This window comes from Salarias fasciatus, chromosome 6 (genome assembly GCF_902148845.1).
Source record: "Salarias fasciatus chromosome 6, fSalaFa1.1, whole genome shotgun sequence".
NCBI classification, from domain to species: Eukaryota; Metazoa; Chordata; class Actinopteri; order Blenniiformes; family Blenniidae; genus Salarias; species Salarias fasciatus.
This window is the reverse complement of record NC_043750.1, coordinates 36,161,067-36,183,308: the sequence shown is the minus strand read 5'-3', so window position 1 is coordinate 36,183,308 and position 22,242 is coordinate 36,161,067. Positions and strand designations below refer to the sequence as shown.

At 45.4% G+C, this 22,242-nt stretch overlaps 2 protein-coding genes across 2 annotated transcripts; both read left to right on the top strand.

Annotated features, from left to right (window-relative positions):
- The first annotated feature begins 1,758 nt into the window (after positions 1-1,758).
- notum2 (notum pectinacetylesterase 2) lies at positions 1,759-7,055 on the top strand. The gene is made up of 12 exons (XM_030094451.1): positions 1,759-1,921; positions 2,051-2,189; positions 2,334-2,386; positions 2,846-2,941; positions 3,029-3,089; positions 4,547-4,659; positions 4,733-4,835; positions 5,208-5,396; positions 5,501-5,601; positions 6,324-6,471; positions 6,569-6,616; positions 6,744-7,055. Exons 1-12 carry the CDS (start codon positions 1,759-1,761, stop codon positions 7,045-7,047), a joined length of 1,518 nt encoding a protein of 505 aa, XP_029950311.1. The 3' UTR covers positions 7,048-7,055.
- A 1,722-nt stretch (positions 7,056-8,777) lies between these two features.
- rps15a (ribosomal protein S15a) lies at positions 8,778-12,310 on the top strand. The gene is made up of 5 exons (XM_030094456.1): positions 8,778-8,845; positions 9,592-9,729; positions 9,841-9,920; positions 10,089-10,174; positions 12,176-12,310. Exons 2-5 carry the CDS (start codon positions 9,597-9,599, stop codon positions 12,267-12,269), a joined length of 393 nt encoding a protein of 130 aa, XP_029950316.1. The 5' UTR covers positions 8,778-8,845; positions 9,592-9,596; the 3' UTR covers positions 12,270-12,310.
- The last annotated feature ends 9,932 nt before the right edge of the window (positions 12,311-22,242 follow it).

Below are 22,242 nucleotides of genomic sequence, written 5' to 3'. Positions count from 1 at the left end.
TCAATGACCTTGACTTTGTCATATTGCACTGGTGCTGAACGTCTCCTGCGATCTGCCAACGCCCTGCAGGGGCTTCGGCTCCGGCGGAGCCGTGAACCCCGCCGCAGCCTCTGGCCTTCACTGCCATCATTATTCGCAGTGATTGACACTTCGGGATGGTGTGCATTTCATTGATGAGAATTTTAGAGCTGTGGGGCTTGTGATCCTTGGGTGATCGGTGGTACGTCACCCTGCAGCCATCCCAGGGGGGACAGCCACAGATCAGGTTCAAATACTCCGTCACTTTCATCACCAAAGGCAAAAAAGCCCGACCTGCCATCCAGGAGTCTGCAGAGCGACGCCGCTGAGGGTAAAGACTCCTCACCAACACTGCACTAAACCTTTCTCATCTCTAATCTCTTTGGTTTGTGAATTAACTGTGATTTGAGTTTTGACGTCTTTTTTGTTAACCTTCGTATGAGATTGGCGAGAGCAGCACATCTACTAAATCTTTATCATGTTGGTTCCCCTATAGCTGCCGTGATTCTTAAACTGCAGGAAAACTGCTCTGCTTGAGTTATAGATGAATCCACGACTTCTTTGTTGCTCATTGGAGGGAAAATTTGGAAATGAAATGAAGCGTATCATCTGCAAAATGTGTTAAAGATCAGACACAGTTGTTACCAATCCTGCAACGTCACAGAGAATGAAACTATTGATCATAGTCTGTGACAGGTACGTTCATTGCAGTGCTGGAATATTTGATTAACTTACTTTTAATAATGTTATGTCGATCACAACTCACTTAGAAAAGCAATGATTGGTTTGTAATCACTTTGTCACTAATCAGTCCGGGTATTGTTAAAACATTAAGTTTCTTTTGTTTGTGTTATCATGCTGTGATATTTTAGCAAATGCATTTAAAAAAGGCGAAAGAATGCAGTTTTATTGTTCGATCCGTTTCTGATTGAACCAAGAGTGGATTGTGATAGATCGTAAATAGAATATGTTCATAAAAAAAAAGATCATTCAGCTGATTTGTTAAAACTTGTTCAAGTAAATTTAAAAGCTCACGACATGCATGGTGCAACAGCCAACCCGGAGTGGCCACCAGCTGTGATCTGAGAGCGTGCACCAAGCGGTTGAGCACGCGGGAACCTTACGGTACTACTCATTCCCGTGTCAGAGAGTGTTTGAGGTGTGTGCTCCATTGACCTGCGGGTCACATACCACACAAAGCGGCTATGCAGTTATGCTGACCATGTAGACGTTTAAATCAAAAAAACTGGCAATCAGAGGTGGAGGGAGGAGGCGGGACGGGGGTCAGCTGGGAAAGTGTTCGATGGTGGGTGTGTGCAAAGACTTGAAATATGCAGAAGAGATGCGTGTTATCTTTTCTCCTCGCCACTGGCCCTCCAGTACCTCCCCTCGCGGCGTGTCGTCAGCAGTTTGTCTCCCAGAGAAAAACGGGAAGAAATCTGATCCATATGGTGGCACTATAAAGCTCCTGGCTGATTTGACAGACTTCATCGAAACCTGGTCAAGGCTTCATCACCACTCCGGACTGGCATCCTCACCTCACACCTGCTCACTGAGCTCTGAACCTCTCGGTCTCTCCACAGCTGCTCCACCTGTCGCCTCAACCCTGCTCTGAACCTCCAACATTCGTTCTTCTTCAAAGGTAAATTCCTTCACCTGCAGATGGAGAAGAATCTGACCTGCTGAATCAACCTCTTAACTTTGCATGTGTCTTTTTTTTTTCCCCCCACAGCTTCAGGCATGAAGATCCTGAGCCACATTGTCTTGTTACTACTACTTGGGGGGATCTGGTGCCAGAACAACCGTAACACTAAAACAAGTGGAAAATCCACGAAGAAGGCTGGTGGGAACCAGGGGGCCGGCACTGCTCAGCCTGCCCCGGCTGGAGACGCCGCTCCCGGAAGTACTGGAGGCACGAGAGGAGGCGCTGGAGGCGCTGGAGGCTCAAGAGCGACCGGAGGACCTGGAGGGTCTGGAGGGTCTGGAGGGTCTGGAAGCACTCGAGGCTCTGGAGGAACTGGTGGCTCGGGAGGCTCGAGGGGAGCTGGAGGCGCTGCTGCTTCGGGACAGGAGACGGCAGCTCCTCAGTCACCTGCACAACCGACTGATGAGATGAGGCTGCACTTCCTCAAGAACAGCCAGGTTACATGTAACGATGGGACGGCAGCGGGGTAAGACTACTCGCCCTGCTTTCTGCTTTCTTCTTGCTGTTCACTGCAGTAGTTGTAGCGGTGAGGTGTAGAGCGTCCGTACGCATTCCCACAGCAGCCTTATCCTCACCATCACTTCATTGCTGCTTATTTGTGGTTTGACAGGTTTTACCTAAAGGAGTTCAGAGGGAGCCGCCGATGGTTGTTATTTCTGGAAGGTGAGTATTTAAAAACCCAACTGTCTAATTCGGTCCCCAAAGGTCAGATTGTTGTGGCGTGACGGCCCTGCAGGAATTTTGATGGGGATGTCAACTTGTCCTGTCATCTTCCATTTTCTTTCTCCTTTTTTGGGAGCTGCCTGCCTCTTCCACGGACCTCAAACACATGAAACGTGTGTGGCTTGTCTTCGAACTTGAATTGAGCACCGAGTAACATCTGACATGTTTGTCTGGGTTGTCACGATTCCCATAAATATTCCAAATAAATAATCCTCTGCTGACACTTTGTAAATTAAAGTCATATTTAACTCCTTTCTCCAAGGTTGGCCGGACATAGGGTCTTGTTAGTAAACCAGGTGCAGGCATTGCTCCCTCCATTCCTCACAGGCCTCTGTGACGGGCTAACAAGGGGGTCCCTCTCTGATGTGAGGATCTAATATTAGGCTCTGTTATTTTTAGGCGGCTGGTGCTGCTACAGCAAAGAGACCTGCGATTCCAGGTACCAAAATATCCCACGACTAATGAGCTCATCGGGGTGGCCCCAGACTAAAAGAGGTAACGCAGCCTGCCGCGCACGTGTCCACGATGTTGTTCTCTTTAGGGAGAAAACACATGTCCAATCTGCGATTGTTTGATCTGCAGGAAGTGGAATATTGTCTCCCCAAGCAGAGGAAAACCCACACTGGCACAACGCCAACATTGTGTAAGTACATCCATCACTTAGCGCACAGAGCAGGGGCGTTGAACGTGTTTCAGTTCAGGGGTCACATATGGCCCAATTTCATCTCGAGTGCTTTGGTCCAGTAAAATATTGATACTATGCTGTTGTTGTGGTGCAGAGAATACATGATGAAGATGTCTATACTGTCACAAAACCAAACAATTGCTGCAGAAAATGACTACAATCTCAACATAAAGCCAATTTTAATCAAACCATATGGTGCGAAATGCAGTAAAATGCCCCAAAACTTCTGTAACTGTTGTATTATGCATGTTTTTACAAACTCACTCTGACAGCTGCCATGTATTGTGTGAATAAAGATCAGACAACAAGGCTTAACTCCCCTTCAAGCTGCAAAGACTAATGCTAATGGGAATGAAAGAACAGTTATTAACACTTCTGCATCACTTCAGTATGAAGAGTGGGACAAAGTGTTGGCGTATACATAAACTGGTGGATTGTTGAGATGCATGTTAAGACGTGGAGCAGACTAAGATGTTTAGAATACATGTTCATCATTTAGATCCCTGCAGCAGAAATGTTGCATGCTGTAAGATAGTGGCGTCAGCCAGGAAGACTTCTGCTGACATCTCACTTTAACATTCACGCTGCTTGGCAGAAATAACATTTGTTATTGTCTTTTTTGATATTTGTTTCAGAATTATGTTGCTTGAGTTCTTTTTTCTTTTTAAAAAGGGGGCATATGAATTTCTTGTCATATTGTTAATATCAACAGTGGCAGTCGTCACAGCGCAACATTTATTGCTTCACAGTGCTTCACAGTGAAAACACATGCCGAAGTATCCTCAAAGTGAAATGAAGGACACGTTCGGTCTAATGGTTCATCTCCTCTCCAGTTATTTTCTTTTTTCGGAGACACTGACGGGAGGCGGCTTCACAAAGTGATTCACGTTTGGCTGAATGAAAGCAGCTCCTCTTCTTCCTCCTTCTTCTTACCTCAACATGAAGGCCTCAAATCAAGATAACAAAATTACAATTCTTAGAGTAGAGCAGTTTTAAATACTCTTTCCTCTTGAGCTCCTTAAATCTGACGAAGCCATTCTCTGGAAAGGTGAAAATTAATCAAAGGAGCATCGAAGGAGCCTTGAAAATGGGAACAAAGAGCAGGAGGATGACCTGTGGAGGCGGCTCCAATCAGATCATAACTCTCAGTCAATACAAGCGTTTCCCTTCATTTTACAATTATTTACTCCACCGAGGACATGCAAGACGTGGTTAAAAAAAGGTAGTATTATATCCTTTCTTGGGCGCTGCAGCCTGAAGCTTTGTCTAAATGATTGATTCTACTTCAGCACAATACCCGCTATAAAAAGTGAAGTTACCTCACGGCGCCGTTACAGACAAAGCAGACGTAGCCTTGCTTGATCTTTGTGAAGGAGAAGTGAAACCACTTCAAGTCTTTTTCCTCTTTTCTGCAGATTCATCCCGTATTGTTCCAGCGACGTGTGGAGCGGCGCCGGTCCCGCACCAACGCCGCCTCCAAGGCCGCGACAGGGCAAAGAGAAGGAAAGGGAGAGAAACACAAACGCAAGTGAGTCTTGATGAGATCCAGCCTGTCCCTGACATGTGAGCTTTGTCTGGATCGCTTCTGTCTTCTCTCTCAGCTGAGTACACCTTCATGGGGTCCCTGATCATCCGGGAGGTCATCAAAGATCTCATCCCTAAAGGAATCAAGCAGGCGAAGGTGGTCATGCTGTCCGGCACCAGGTGGGTTTGTTTGACTCTGTCACGCCGTCGCGGTGACGTCACGGTCCTGCCGACCATCTGGACCGTCTCCAAGCCTAACATTGAGCCAGAGAAGCTCTATTTCGGGTGCATAGTCTTGTCAACAATGAAGACGTTCGCTGTGATCAGTGACATGATGTTTACTGACGGGCCTTGGCCTGCGACGGCCAACATTCCTCCCAGGTTAGCAACATAGTTGTTGGGAGTGGATCCAAAAACAGGTCCCGCTCTGCGAATGCGAAGCCGCTAGATATGTTCCTCCCCGCCATTAGCTGGCACGAGCCGCGGGTTTGATCCCCGGGCCTGGAAGCCCAGCTCTTTAATGACTGATGTGATGGTGCGCTCCCCTCGCAGCGCCGGGGCCACGGGCGTCCTGCTGAACATCGAGCGGGTGGCCGCTCAGCTGGAGCAGCTGGGCGCCGAGGCTCAGGTCCGAGGCCTGGTGGACTCCGGCTGGTTTCTGGAGAGCAAGCGGCCCAGATCACCAAACTGCCCCGAGACGGTCTCCTGCTCGCCGGAGGACGCCATCAAGATCGGCCTCAGGTAGCGGCAGCCGTTCTCCTGGCAGCGCTTCAGCTTTCACACCTGAGATATCTGCGTTTTTGCTTTGTTCACACATTTTTGTTGGTTTTCTGATCTTCCCTCAGGCTGTGGAACGGAGCCGTGCCTGATCGATGTCGGCAGCTCTATAAGAAGGGGGAGGAGTGGCAGTGCTTCTTCGGTCATAAACTATATTCGACCTTAACATGTGAGTCCTGCCTGGTTCACAGTTACTAGTTACAGTCGTGTTACTTTAGTTACTTCAACCAAAAGGTAACGGGCTATGATGAGTCCTCTAAGGGTCTGTCTCATCACATCCGTTACATTTAGCTAAAGTTACAAAAGATGTTGGAGGAGGATGTCACTACAGGAAAAGCCCCATGGCCACGTTCAAACATTGTGTTCAATGTAAACTAATCAAAACTAAATTAAGAGCCACGAATTTGATGTATCGTTATCATGGACATCAAATCTCTGCCGATCAGTAAAGACTCAGACCCCTTTAGTCAAGATTACCCTTTTCATCAGTCAACATTTACATTCTTATGCCTGTCGTACTGTCTGTGAGGAAAAAGTCACCGAATCTTCTGAGAAATCTCCTCTCGTTCTTCTACAAACAGACTTATAGATTTTGTGTCGCTGGAGGCCAGCTGACATATTATCACCCTGTTAAGCTGCTATGCTAAATGTGTTAAGGCACAGTTTACACACCACCAGACACACAGCGACATTTATATTGATTTGAACTTGTGTTTCGGGGCACCTGATGAATGTAAATCCAATATGCCACATTTCTTTCAGCTCTAATCTTCTCCCATTCAAATCATAATGAGAATTTCTGATAATTTCATTAAGAGTATTTGCCACTTTAATGACCCCATTCTGTTTCATGAATAGTGTGATCAGAGCTGGTTGTTTTTTTTCCCGCAGCACCCTTGTTTATTGTGCAGTGGCTGTTTGACGAGGAGCAGCTGAGAGTGGAGAACATCTACATGGGAGGACAGAGTCTTTCTGAGGAGCAGTGGCAGTACATACAGAACCTGGGCGGCGAGCTGAAAAACTCCCTGAGAGACGTCACGTGAGTTCACAACACCTGGAATACAAGAGCAGCACGGCGCTGTTTTTCATCCGTTTATACAAGCTAAAGTAGAGACTGCTGCGTTGTGTGTTTTCAGGGCTGTGTTTGCTCCATCCTGCCTGTCACACACAGCCATCACCAAAAGGTGAGATCAGACATTTGACCGCTGTGGTGTTTGATTCTTATTTCTTCCATCTGCTGAGCTCATGTTGCTGTTTGCTTGGTCACTTTGGACTTTATCTGACCTCTTGAGCATGTTCTTTCTCTTCCAGTAACTGGGTAAGCTTCCAGGTGAAAGGCACGTCTCTGCCGCGGGCCCTGCACTGCTGGGACAGGAATCTGGAGGCAACGCGCAACAACAGAACCCCCGCTAAAGGCTGTCCTTTCCACCTGGTGGACACCTGCCAGTGGCCCCAGTGCAACCCCACCTGCCCGGCCCTGGTGGACCAGGCCACCCAGCAGGAGCTTACTCTGCTCCAGATGCTGGTCGCCATGGGCCTTGACCTCCAGAGGCTGGGCCTGGACCCCCAGGGAGACGCCGACTCTCTGGCCAGCATGGTCAGCAACGGCGGCTAACAGGAAAACTGGAGTTGTCGGATAGATAGATGAGAGGAAAATGTGTAGAAAATGTGTATTGTAAACATAGAAGTACTTTATAAGTCTGTGTGTTACTGTGTCTCGTGCTGCCCGTTCCCCACATGTCTGGTAAATCCGTGGCTTGGCTGGTGGGTCCGTCCTGCCTCTAGGCTTGAGTCCGGCTCTACTGCACCCTCTCCTGGACAGCAGCAGAAACAGCTGAAGGGCTGAACTCAAGCTGTTCCAGCTGATCTGCAGAAGACCTCACATGATCCACAACGCACACTCATCCTGGTCTCTGTAGGGAACATTTAGCACCAGAGGAACATGCATTTAACAAGAACATCATACATCTATACACCGCAAGTTTAGAGCAGTTATGTTTTTTGAATCAACATTATTGATAATTGCATGAAGATTTCATAAAGAATTTAAATGCTGAAAACCATCATCGTTGAGGATTATGCATCATATTTTGAATTTTAGAAAATAAGTTCAGCAAAGGTTTTTGAAAACTGTAGCCAAACATTTTTTGTGACTTTGTTTCAACGTTTGGCATCAGATGCTATATTAACTTATACATGAAATACAGAAATATCTGAATGCTTCCTGTGCATGCGAGACAAATGTGGGACTGATGGTGCTGTGAAGAAAAATAGCTCCTGCTTATCATTAACAATCATTGAAAAGTCTCTCCAGCAGACGTTTGACATTTTTAAAGCACATTAAAGAGTGAAGTTGTTTATTATAATAATATTATATCTCTAGTAACATATGTTAGCCTTATTCAGTATGTTGCATTTCTGGTTTGTTAAGGTTTGTTACTGTAACTGTATGTTGTATTAATATTTAGGTACTGTAATAACTGAGCTGTTGCACATGTTAAAACAGGGATTAAAGTGTCATTTGGCTCTAAAAAGTGGTATGTGGTTTTGTTGACTCTCACATTTTTAATCACTGCCTTTGAGAGGTGAACACAACAAGAATCGGCATCATATCTGAATTAAGAACAGAAGAAAACAACAGATGTGTGGGAATGTGACCAGCAGTGGATGTTTCTGACCTTCATGCTTTTGCAGTCTTTATTCGACTCTGAGGGTAATGTACCGTTTGTATTATCAAATCACTCATGGGGATTTAATAATAAATCACGTTTTTCTTCACAAATCTCAAGTCTGATCTTTTAGTATTAATACATTTTTTAATACGTGTTATTAAATAACTTCAGGTTGAAATAAAATTTCTGATAAAATAAAGGCACTTTTGTAAGCCGCTGCCTTGTTTTGGTCGGTTAGTCAGTATTTGTTGGTATTTGTATTTGTATTTTCTGTGTTGAAATGTTATCAGAAATAAACGATTCATTATTTAATTCATTCATTTGTGATAAATGCAGAAAAATAAGATGAATTGGCTTTTTTTCCCCTTTTTGTCAAATGTTTCGAAACTGAAATATAGAATTAACTTGTTTTTTGACCAAAATTTGAATGAAAGAACAAGCGACTAAATAAATAGATAAATATTTATGGGGAATTCCACAGTATATGTCCGATTAGCTAGTTAATTGAAAGGAGCGATCATCAAAATAAAAGTTTGAAGTGTATTGAAGATTATCGCGTTTTCAAAACCAAAAATAGAGCCAATTTAAGCATTTCGATGTTCGATGTTTCGATGTTCCATGTTGTTTCTGACGTTGTCATTGCGGCGGTGGTAAACATCTTGATTTGAATGAGTCTTTGATGTCCTCCCATAGTGCATCGCGGTTTTTACTACTTCCTCTTTCCGCCATATTGCAGAACCGGTAAGAAGTATTTTTTCATCCTCACTACAATCTTTAAAATATCCAAAACATCGCTTGGAAAAATAGTCACCTTAAGAGTCCGTTTTAAAGTACGGGTATATCGCGTTAATCCTGAGTGGTTATCGTCATGTTTACACTTGTGATGGGAGCACATTTGCCGGTTGAGTTTTCTCACATCGATGCCTGTGTCCGGCCCGGGAGTCTCCGCACTGAACGCATTGTTCACTGTCAGATTTGCACCCGAGAACGTGTAAAAAAAGACTTAATTAGAAAGTCGAGTCTGTCAGTATGTGTCCGGGTGTGTCGTTGTTCAAAAGCGGTTCACTTAGGTTAATGTATTAGAGTGTTAGTCCTCAGATGTGTAGTGCGGCTAAGCTAAGTAGCTAAACTGAGGTCCTTCGAAGGAGCATGCTTGGCTCCAAGGCTGCCACTGTGCACACTGGGAAAACCATGAAAACCACCAGGTTTTACCCAGGGCTGTGTCATTACTGCTAGGAAATTAGCGAAATAGCGTCCTGGTTAGGCTAGGTTGTTACCCTGTAACTGTTGGATGCTAGTAGTTCCAGTTCACTGCTATCAGAGGCTTTCTGAAGCAGGTTTCATTGATAGTGCAGTGTGTGGCCTGGCTCTGCTCAGTGCGACTTTTACAGTGTTTCACTGCTCCATACACCACAGAGACAGGACTTGTGTGAAAGTTCACCATTTAAAGTGTCAGATCCTAACCTCCTCCTCTGTCTGTTTGGCAGGCATCATGGTGCGCATGAACGTTCTCGCGGATGCACTGAAAAGCATCAACAATGCTGAGAAGCGAGGGAAACGGCAGGTCCTCATCCGACCCTGCTCCAAGGTTATTGTGCGCTTCCTAACCGTCATGATGAAGCACGGTGAGTGGTCTTCGTCGTTCAGCGTGAAGATGTGCAGATGATGGTTTTCATGCACAGTGTCGGTTGTGGACGGTGTGACTTGGTCTAAATTTCTGTAACTCTTTGTTCTAGGTTACATTGGTGAGTTTGAGATCATTGACGACCACAGAGCCGGAAAAATTGTCGTCAACCTCACAGGACGGCTGAACAAGGTGAAGTCTGCTCACAATCACTGCTGGTTGCATCTTCATGTTTCAGCCTTTTAATGGAGTCTCTCCATCGTCCTTTTTATTCTGATTTTCCACTGTGATCAGACATCATTGTGCCTGTTCTTGATCAGTGTGTTGGATTGAGGGCTGACCGTGTTTTCCTCTCTCCAGTGTGGCGTGATCAGTCCACGTTTTGATCTTCAGCTCAAGGACCTGGAGAAGTGGCAGAACAACCTGCTGCCCTCAAGACAGTTTGGGTAAGAGTCCCGCTTACAGACCGTGCACTTTTACAGTATCCCATTCAATAAAGGAATAGTTTCATTTCTGATTAGGTAACAGTGGTCAGTGTGAGTTGGGTGTTAGTTTAGTTCATGCAGATTTGATACCGAGCAGCTTCGTCCTCGCAGCTCTGTGGTAGCCAATGTTTGCTCAGTGGTGGTGAGGATGGCCTTTGTGTGTCGTTTCCCCTCACCAACAGTAAAACCCATTAACTGCTCTAAGTTTTGGACACTTCATCATGACCTCTTTGACTGTGGCTGTTTATTCATGAGGCTTTTGTACTGGCCTGATGAGTTTTTAAAGGAAGTTTTTATAAAATGTCGCTCGTCATCAGTGAGGAACATTTTAGAGGGTGAAATTGAAAAAAAAAATTAACCAAGTTTGATTGATGAGGTCTTGGCAGGATCAGAACATCTAAAGTTTGCAGGATATTTTTTAAAATCAGTTTTAAACAGCAGAAAACTTGCTGGTGCACAGGAGGAAATGCAGAGGTCCATTGCTTATCATGTCAGTGAGCTGTTTTTAATATTCCGAAGTTAATTTTCTAAACTTTAAATGTAAATGTATTAGTTTTAACCAGGTAAAAGCCAGAAGAAGCTTGTATGTGTGAACAGCTGTGAGCTTTCGGTGCTCATTGTACTAATATTCCTTGGATGTTTATGAACTGTGTTTTAGAGAGAATTACTCTGCTGAGTTGGTTCATGTGTGTTTAAATAAGTTTAATGATCAGTGGTCCGAATGTGACAGGATCATTTCCGCTTTTATGAAAGAAAACCACCTCAGTTTACATGTCTGTGTATTCCTCATGTTTCTGCCACTGCTTCAGTCTGGTCAGATTCCTGCAATGCAGTTTTAAAATAGATGAATTGTCTGAATCAGACTGTTAATCTGTGTAATGATTTAGCTTTTACTGTGTGCAGACTAGTTTAAATGAATAAATAAGCATATCTTCTCACTAAATATAGCTGTAGCCTGTGTCACATTTTAGGTCCAGGAGAGAATCTGAACATGTTTATATCAAGACACTGAACAATGAAACGTGTTCTACAGAAACACAGCAGGAACCACCTTAACTTCTCTGAATGTTGGAAATGAACCAAAATTCCATCTATAGCTGCTTTAACAGTTTGTACATCTACAGAACCTTCCTGTGGTTCCTGAGAGAGAGTCAGCGTTTGGTTTTTGAGGCCTAGTTTTTGTTCAGTAGTTGTGGTGTAGACTCAGCGATGCTCCTCATGGAGACTTCAGGCCTGTGTGAGGCTGAATGAAAAGTTGCTGACTTAACTAGATTAGCATGTAACTTTAATTTTAGCGCGCTCCTGATTCCTGACGCCAGTCAGACTTTTATGCACATTTTCATAGATCCGAGTCTTTTTTTTTTTTTTTTTTTTTTTTTTGCCTGAGCCATGTGTTTGAGGATCCGGTCAGGACGTTGGCGCCCTCCACCTGGAGGCAGCGAGCAGCCGCCGCCTTGAGCGGGTGTCTCGCAGCCTTTCTCACAGGCGGAACGCTTCACAACGGTGTGACGTGCTTCATGTTCACATCGTCCTCTAAATCCTCCTTCTGCTCCAACAACCTGCTAGAAGCGCGTCGCGTTGAGTAGTTCAGCAGCTGCAGAGCTGTGGGCTGCTCGATGTGCTGAATGCAGCAGCCGTGTGTGCAAAAAGTATCTGGTCTGACTGTAATCTGAATTCTGAACGGCTAATATCAATATATTACCAGGAACATGCATCAAAGACGTCTGAGCCAGCAGTGTTGTCAGCAGTACTGATAATTACAGTAATATGACCTTTTTACTGAAACAATAGGAAATCCATCCCATTTAGTCTAAACAGCATTAAAAGCCTTTATGGTAACGGCTCGAAACAAATACTGAAATCTCTCAATATAAAATCTGCTGAAACGTCTCTTGGTAATGTTTTCATGCCGTCTGGTGTCCTTGGATTGACTCTGTCCCCCCCCCCTCCCCCCTCCCCCAGGTACATAGTGCTGACCACCTCAGCTGGCATCATGGACCACGAAGAGGCCAGACGGAAACACACAGGAGGCAAAATCCTTGGATTCTTTTTCTAAAGTGTAAAGAACTGCAAATAAAACAACCAGGGAAAACAGGTGCTCGTTTCCTGTGAGTTTATTTCACACACAGGGTCTGTTAGGAGCTCACACAGGTGTGTGTGTGTGTGTGTGTGGATGGGGTAATGAATGTGGATGTTTGCATCCAAATGTTTTAGGGAAAGATACATATTAAAACTTCAATAAAGTTTTATTAGTCCACATAATTGTCAGTTTAGAGATTTCCTCTTCGCCATCGTCTGTGGATCAGTGAAGTGTGTCAGGATGGCAGTAACTGATCAGGCCTTTTTTTAGAGCTTCAAAACAGTTTTATCTTCTAAGAAATCAAACCTGGCTGCTCTGAAGCACAGCAGCAGAAAACAGTTTTCCTGTAGATCAAAATTCATGTTTTTTTTTTTTTTTTTTTACTAAACCTGTGAAGAACCTTTCTGAAGACCAATCTTCTCCTCATGGTTTAACTCCGGTATCCCTTCATCCTTCACTCCTCCTGAACCATTCAGTCCCTCAGTGGACCATGTTTTGTCAAACCCTCTTCTAGCCGGGTTCAGTTCACATGTTTCACTCATCGATCCTTTAACCTTCTCCGAAGTACAAGACCTGCAGAAAGCCTGTGGCTGCTCCTCAGGCAGGGAGCCGGAGCGCCATCGGTCCGGAGAGATCCTCGGACTAAACTCTCATCAGCACATCCATGTCGTCTGTTCCCCCCGTGGCCGTTAAGAGCCGCCGGATGGCCGCAGCGGGTAAACATCTCCCCACCCTGCCGCCGCCTCACGCCGGAGGTCCTCTGTATGTTTCATCTCGTCCTGCCGTCTGGACGCTGACCTCCCATTGGACGGCTAATGCAACAGTTCTGTCCGAGAGCGAGTCCCTGGTGGATCCGCTGCACTTAGAGCTGTCTTTAAAAAAACAACTCTTCACTTCTTCACCTTTTAATTCATCTGTCAGCCAGAGCCCATCCAGGCCAACACTCTCAGGTTCAGGAGGTTACACTCTGTCCATGCTCATGGAGAACATGGAAACTCAGCACACTAATAGAAAGATAACTTAAGAACTCTTATCTACTGAAGGAGAAAAGAACAAATCAACACAAGGAGTAAATGTTATTGATAAAACATAACTTGCCTGGGAATAAAAAAACGAACATGAAGGTTAATTTTATTTTTTTTGTTTCTACTCGACTCCAAAACTCAGTTGAAACATCAGCTTGATCCAGTCTATCATCCGTGGCGAACAGTTTGAGCACATGCTGATTATAAATTCTCAGAGTAACCTTTCCGGCTCTCTAAAACATCCGCTGCTCCATCTCCTATCTTAACTTTGAACTTTTCAATAAAGCCGGAATTCCTTCCAAACGGTGTGGAGGAGCATTTCCCGCAGACTCCGGGGGGAAACCTGCTCCTCTCCGGAGGCATTTATGAAAATCTGCCTTTCAAAATCTCATTTCTGGCGAGGCTGGGAAAGTGGCATTTGCATAGCCTTTCAAGGGGATAAAAACATAATTCTGCTCGGCTCATCAAGATTAGGGCGTCTTAAGAAACAGGTAGGAGCTGGAAGACCAGAGGAAACTGAAAGAAGATGTGCTTATTGAAGAAGTTTCTCTAAACAGACTGACTGAACCCGCCAGGCGGATGCTGCGTCTCCTGCTTCATATTAAACAGAAATGAAAACATTTTTTCTCCTCAGCTGCTGAAACTTGCCGCTCAAGTTTGCAAATTTCATGCAGCTCCGTTTGAGAAGTGGTCTGAAGTGACGTTTCTTGCCGGTTCTCAGCTGTGCAGACGATAAGTAGCCGTTTGCTTTCAGACTGGAAGCACCTGCACATTGAGATTCCTCCTCCTCCTCCTCCTCCTGTGGGCCTGTGCAGCTCGCCGTGTTCCTGCCACAGCGGCGGCGGCGGAGTGTGTGTGTGTGTGTGTGTGTGTGTTTGAAGACAGTATGTCACGGAGCATCTGGGGATGGGGGTCCGACTCCGCGGCCCGCCGTCCTCCTCCAACACGGCGCTGCGAGCTGCTCCATATGTCAGCCGGATCCCTCAGACGCCCCCGAAGGGCTTAAAGCGGCGCCGCCGCCGAGGAGACGGCGAGATGCGCAGCTTCTCCAAATAGAATACATTAATAGGAGAATCACCAGTCTGCTGTTTGGCCTGCTTTGACTGGGAGAGCGGAGAAACTCTGAGGCTTTGTCCGATGACACGCTTATGAAGGGAAGATTTCCTTCACTTTCACTTCATTTTCTTTCCCATCAAGAACAAACACTGTTGACCTTTGACCTTTACACCTCATGGAATCTGCTGAGCAGACGAAGGAAGGGCTTTCGTTTTCAACTGTCGAATATCTGTTTAGATCCATTGGTCAGGAAAGGAGGCATTGATTACTGACCCCACTCTCATGTTGTTCCAGGTTGTGATGGACCAGCTGAGCTTGTTTTATTCCCTCAGTTCTGCGCCGCGGTGCTAATGGCAGCCAGAAGAACACCGCCAGTCCTCCTGTTCTCCGTCTTAACCAATGTTACGGCCGCTCGGCGCTCATTGATTTTGCTGCCCGGCGCTGCTCTCAGTCACTCCGCAGACAAAATCTCCTTCTCTTGGAGTAATTCTCCTCGTGACTCAGTTTGAAAAACGAGGGCGCTGCGAAATGATGTGGTCGCCGAAATGTTCCTCCCCAGAGTGAAGCGATAGAGCCGGAGAGGCAGTTCAACCCTTCATGCTCTCTGAAATACTTCAACTTCCAGATCTGAAGACTGGGAATCAGCTTCATAATTTAAACTATTTTTATTCTGTCAGGAGGATCAGTTGTTGAAAGTTGTGCTACGGTCATTTACCCTGAAACAGCAGAAATACTGAAGAGGATGTAGTTTCCATGTTGGGCCAGTAGTAGAAGCTCTTGACTGACACTCTCTCAGTTTTGTGTAAACGCCACATATTGTCGGTGTACAGATGGATGAAGTGTCTCCTCACAGAGAGGACAGATCTGACAAAACCCATCAGATTAATCTACTTCGAAATGAAAATCTCTCTCTGCCAACACTGAGAAGGAAACTCACAGGATTCATAGCTTTTCTGCAGTTTCATGACTTTTTTTAATGACATTGATTGATTGATCGATCGACCGTTCTTCATTTGTCCCCCAATGGCTGAATTCTTGTTTTTATTGCATAGAATAAATAAATGATATTCATTTTACTTGAATCTGGTGTTTTTTTTTATTTGTTACAATGTGTTTTACCTTGTACTCACTGAAATGTTTATCAGTTTATTTCAAAGCCCCTGAAACACAGCCACCGCCCTGCAGTGGTAAATACCCCCCTTGAGCTTTAATTGCCCTGGCTGGAGGTGATCGGCTTAATATCTAACAGTTTTGCTTTTTTAAAATGTTTAATTATGCCCCCTGCAGTTCCACCTGTGAACACTTGAGGGCAGTGTAAACATGTCTGAGGCGCCTGCTCCTCATACTGCATTCAGGCCAGGCTGGTTGGCAAGCAGCAAGACTAATTATGATTGATTCCCAGATAAGAGAATTAATATTGAAATAGCAGTAAAAGTATGAAATTCAGTTAAAAAAAAAAAAGAGAGAGAAATTTCCTTTCACTCTGCTCCACATTGTCTTCACAGCAGTGAAAGCAGAGAGAAAAGTGTTCTAAAAGCGAATGGATGCAATTCTCAGCGTGTGAATTAATATACTGATTATACTTTCAGCCTCATGGTCTGAGCAGAGAGCGCTGAAAGGATCCAGCTGAAATCAAATCTGAGTTTTCTTCTTCTAAGCAGCAGCAGGTCTCAGATGGTTTCCTCCTCAGCTAAAGATGTGATAAAGGCAGAGGAATCATCTGCATTTTTGGGGGGAAAAGTGAGGGAAATAAAGTGGATCTGGAACCCAGAACCCAGAAAAGTGAGCTCAGTTTATGAATTTCTCGCGTTTTGATTGAAAGCCACACACATGTAGCTTGTGTTTGCAGGCGGGAGGCCGAGCTCGCGCTCCGCTCGCTGCCGTGTGATTTATTCCACCGCCATACACCGCTCTGTCAGATGCCGTATCTACAAAGGACCCGGAGAAATTGTGGGAGAAGCGGTGACCAGCTGAGAGGGAGATACGAAAATCTATCTTTTGTGGAGAGGAAGACGAGGACTGTAGTCTCCAAGGTGAACTGGAGGGCTGCACATTGTCATATGGTCATTTCACTGATACACTTATCTGCTGTTTCCCCCCCCCCCCCTCTGCCCTATCTCCGTCTGCACGCCTTATTTACTGGGGCGAAGCAGGGAGGTAGGAGTGGTGGGTGGGAGGTGTGTGTTGGTGTATTCACGCATGCGGAGGAGTGCGGTGCGCATATGATGAATGAGATAGTTAGGAAGCGGTGAATTATGGCCGTGAATGCAGCCATCCATCCTGCCCCGCGGTTCCCGGCTGTCCTCAAGGGCACGGCGCGCCTCTCCGAGTCCCGTCCTCGTGAGGAGATCCCTCAGCCGCCGCCGACACCTGGGCCGCGCAGGTAAACCGTGCGGCGGCCGCCGCCACGGTCCCCGCGCCGCACGTTAACCAACGGCTAATTAGCAGGCAATGAACACAAGCTGCTAATGTACATATAATAGCGGGGAGGCCAGGAGGTGCCAGCGAGAGGCTGCCTTTATTAATTAGGCCTCTCATTTGTCCGCGATGGATCACCTTGAGCGGCCCAGCCTCTCACGTGCACCATGTACGGTTTTGGCCCGCAGTAAATCACGCCGTAGGAATGATTACTCTTTAGCCCTAAATAATTAACAATGAGTGAGTGTGCAATGTAACTCCAGCCATTCTCATTATATCATGTCACATCACATTTCATTAGACAAAGAGGCGACAGAATCGGTTCGAATGCTTCCATGTGAGCGGCGACGGGACGTTTGTGCTCCTGCAGGTCAGAAAAACAGCTGTGATCGGTATCTCGCTTTTCCAGCAGAATTGCGCTACAAGGAAGAAATGCTGGTTTTAAATGCAAACATAACTCAAAGTTTGATACTTACATATTGTTTTGGCCAGATTTAACATTTAAACGGCAGTAAAAAAATGACTTCTTTGTTGACCAAACAAATGTTTTTTTGTTGGCGCTGCGGTTTTCGATCCGCCATCGTGCGTCAAATGATGGAAAATGTGGGTTTAGCTGAGCTCAGGTTTGACAGTCAGCTGTTATCTTTTCATGTGTTCCATAAAACGGTGCATTAATGCACCTTAACAGATGTTCTCCTCCAGAAACGTGTTATAAATCCTCAGAGAAAACCCCCCAGTCCTCCTGCTGTCTGGAGGTTTTCTAAGGACTAATCATTCATTTATTCCTGTCAGAGCGGCGACTCAGGTTCTGTTCAGGCATTAAGTTTGAGCAGCATATACGGGTTAATAAAGCGTTACGAGATGATTCACCAGATGTATGGCACATCTGCACGGATCCAGTGTTTCTCTTTAATTGTTAGTGAAAAGCAAAGCATGCAGTTATAAAGTCTTATATAACAGGATGAACTCTGAGCCCAGCAGAGACCAGATCACAAACACCACGTTTCAAGTGAGGATGGATCATTGCAGAAAAGTTTCGTCTTTATTTTTTATGATAACATTTTGAAAACGTCTGTCTAAATTGTTTTCAGCGTTTCTGCCGTTGCCGTGTAGCTTTCATGTTAGGCCACTAGCGGGCGCTGTCGGTTGTTTTTGTAATAAAACCAAAGCAAACTCCTGCCACCTAAAGCACAAAAGTGGCATTACTGACAAGTTTATCATGCAAGGCATCATATTTGATCATTTTTTCCTTCACTTTTCCTCCAACTGAACTATTCTGAAGTCATGGTGAAACAGCCTGTTCTGACTGAGATGAGTTAACTGAGCTGAATGTATGAAATGGCGAAGATCCGTCAGTCAAATACAGTTTTACAATACAAATATGGAAAAAAACAAACAAACTGATATCATAAAAATTCACATCTCGTGAGTCATAATTTCATAAAATTGTAATTTGTTGCAAATAAAATGTAGACTTTTTTCTCTTTAAATACTGTCAGATCAATGTTTTGTAAGTTTCTTCATAGAAAACAGAAATCGCAGTCTGAAATAAAGACAGAACATTGCTCTCGAGATGGTTTGACTGTTTTCAGTCTTTTATTCCTCTTTACCTGACTCTGATTGAAACCAGAGCTGGAGTCTGCAGAGCCAAAACATTATCGACTCATGGTAAAAAAGTCAATTCACATGGTAGAAATCAAACGATATAGAGGCACAGAGCGTTCTTTGTCACGCTTATTGAACATCACAAATGGCTTTATTGTCATTTTCAAACACGCGACTCCGGTTGTGATCTGCCAGCCCGCACATGCGTCTGACTGTGTTCGAACACTTTCACATCACAGTGACAGGGAGAAGAAGTGGAAGTGAGCGCGTGCTGAAAATAGTCTCACATCTTCTCTGTGCAAAGCGCACAGATGTGAAACCGCTTGATTTGAATTCTGATCCCAAAAAACATCCCTACAACTGAAGTTTATTTGGGAGTGTGAGGGGCAACAAGCAGGCGATCAATGACCACATGAATACTTCAGTGCCCTAAAACTGGGATTTCAAATCCATTATGATGCATCGATTACACCAGTATTCAAACTGGTAAGAGCATTATTCCTACTGTCAGTCCATGTGGCTGATAAATTAAAAAAGACTGCACTACATACAGCAGAGCCAGAGGGAAAACTAGCTTTAAATGTGAACTAAAACATATATTTTCACATTATCCTGAAGAAAACCGTTTGCCACAGGGTGAAGACGGAGGAATGTTGACGCGATGACGGCGGCAGACGAGTCTCATCCCCTCACCGCCGCTTCACGGCCGTCCTTCAGAGGAATTTCACTGCAGCATTGCATCTCATTTCTATCCCCTTACATCATCAGAATTCATCCTCTTCCAACTGTACCACAAGATTTTTATTTTTGTTTTGCTCACCCCCCCCTCAAAAAAAAAAAAAAAAGAAAAAAAGAAGAAGTCACCACCGTCTTCTTCTTCTTCCTGTATGTGCGTTTGATTGACATTATCTGTGCAGTCGCTGCTGCAGGCTCCCATCTGCCAGTTTATTCTCCACAGGTGGTGAATCATCTCCTTTAAGGTTCTCTGTATCTCACCAATAAAACCTTTTTCATGCCTTCGGAACATAAACATTTAGTTATGAAAATACCTCGCAAAAATGAGACCTGTGAAAGCCAAGGATTTTCTCTAACTATGTGAACATTCCTCCCAGCGGTGTGAGATTCAGGGCCACCGCGCCGGAAAATGCTTATAATTTTATCTTTAAAGGCAAGAAAATTAGTGGGAGAGTCCCATGCCTCCTAAAATAAAGAGTCGTCTTTTGCTAGCTGCCGGTCTGACATTTAGCAGCACTTACTGTGAAATCTGCTTTGACCAATAATAACATACATGAAGCTGAAGTTAAAAGACTCTCTTCAAGAAAAAATGAACAAGCGATGAATTTTCCGTTGAATTACTTTAATCACTGGCTCACTCTTCAGTTGGTTTAAATGTACAAGTGAAAAAAAAAAAGAGAATTACAGTTGTTAAAAACACTTTTCCCACCGCGTTTAGTTGCCTGGAATAAAATCTTGCAGTACAAAATATCTACTTTTAAACCAAATTGCTGAGATAAATATTAAATAAATTAAATAAAAAGCCACACTGTGACTGTTTTTTAATGAATGATAAAATTAAAAAAAAGATAGAATATTGGTTCATATGTGAAATGAACTAAGTTGTGATGCATGACTTTAGAAATGTTTATGGTATGAATGAGTGGTGTCAAACATCAGGCCCGCGGACCAAAAGCGGCCGGCGATAGGCTCCAATCCGGCCTGCAAAGCCAACGAGCGAAGTGTAAAAACTCCAACAGAACGTGAAACTTACCTGAAACAAATTCCATCGTCTGGAATCCGTGACCTCCGCCTGCAGAGGTGACCGGCCGGCGCTCACCTCATTCAAAGTTGGGGCGGTTGTGTGTTTTCTGTCGGCGTCTCGCTGCGGAGACCTTGCAGAATCAGGTCACGCCTCGCCGCCGTCGCCTCCTCTTTACAGCCAAATAACGCTCGTAAACGCGGGGCCGACGACTGCTTTGACTTTGGGATTTGTTGGAAGTGAAAAAACAGCGGCGGAGTCGGGGGGGGGGGGGGCATCTGGGAGGACACGGGTGTGTTTCCTGTGTGTGTGTTTATGTAATGAGTGTGACAGAGTCGGGAGCGGGAGCAGCGGGAGCAGCGGGAGCAGCTGGAGCTCCGGGGGCTCCGGAAGACGTCGGGCCCAGCTGGCCGCCTCCGGGGGAGGTCAGGACGTGTTGACGGCTTCCCGAGGCAGATGTGCGAGCGGAGGCGGCTCCCCGTCTGAAGATGACGCGGCACAACGCGCCTCCCCAGGTTTCGCTGCAATTAACACTTTTCAAGGGTTTTGCTGAAGGGCGAGGTGTGTGGCTCTTTTTTTTTTTTTTTTTTTTTAAATCGATCAGTTTGTGTAAAAATAGCTGAATTTGTTTCCAAACGTGCGTATATGAAGTGCAAATGCGCCTCCTGACGCCCTCCTCCTCCTCTCACACTTCTTTCGTATAAAAATAGTGCCTGTGCAGGATGTATGACACTCACGCTGCTTTCATCAGGAAGCCGCTCCGTCGACGGCGCTCTGCCGAATGCAAATGGCCGCTTTTATAGAAAAAGACATCAGTGGGCATCAGTTTTTATCTCGGTTTTAATTACATCAATGCCGAGGCAGCTGGATAATGCCAGCCATCATTACCTCTGTGTGAATCCTCCGTCCTCTCAGTCCTCGCTGGCCTCGCTGTCCTCTCCACCGGCCACTCGTCATTCACAGCATTGAGGAAAAAAAAACAAAAAAAAAACAACCCCGGGGGGGCAAAGGTCACGTGCGCCACTGATCCAGGCCGCCGTCCCGTGATCTAGGTGCCTTTCTCTTCGCTCGGCAGCCTCCATATTGATTTGATTAGTTGCTAATTAAAACTTGGCAGGCTGGGCTGGGCACAGAGGAGATCGCTCAATTAGCAGGGTGTCAGAGAATCTAATTCTCTCTCTCTCTCTCTTTCAGCGTCTCCCCCTCGCCTTTCCACACCCTGCGCTATCACACATCTCCCTTCTGCTTAATGAGGAGGAAGGATGAGTGAAGCGGCAGGCAGGACAACTCTCCCGGGGAAAGGCTGGAGCTCTCCGGTGGAGCTAACAGCATCCAGCCCCGTAATCCTCCGGCTAATCTTTGTTCAAAGACGCGGTTTGTAAATTGTAAAGAAAGCCGGCGGACGTTTGTTTGGACGTGTTGCCGCCAGCGTGCCTCCGTCTTCCTCCCGCAGCAAGACAAACGCGTAACGCACAAGCTGTGAGGCTTCAGCGGCGTGTCGGTGGCGTCGAGATGCAGAACGCTCTGTTAGCGGAGAGGAGCTCCACGTTTCCTCTGTTGGGTTCACACAGTGAGGTCTGCAGCGGGAGAGAAGGTTATTTTCATAAAATCGATCAGTCAGTGTTTATTTCTGAAACACTTCTCATGCAAATCGAGCGCAGCACAAAAGGCCTCACATAATAAAAAGAGCCGTTTGCCTCTCTGTGATGGTTAACCCTCAGAAAATCCTCAATCAGCACTGATCTGCTCGCTCACTTCAAAACGTTCTGTCTGCTCCTCCCGTGACTTTCCTGCGTTGTATTGATCGCCCCGCTTTCTGCTCGCTCCAAAAATACCGTCCCACACGTGTTGATGAGGAACTGAAGGATCACATTTTGACAGTATTAAGGACTATTTCCCATGAGCACACGGTAGCTTTCCTGTCGCTCCAGCATCCGCTGTCATGTCAATGGACACGCAAAACACAACGAAATCCTTACTTAGCCTTTTGAGGCAACTTTTTAAGCCTTTTAAAACAAGCAAGGATGGATAATGATGTTATAAAATCTAATCTGTCAGATATCCCACACAACTGGCTGAACACTGTGAG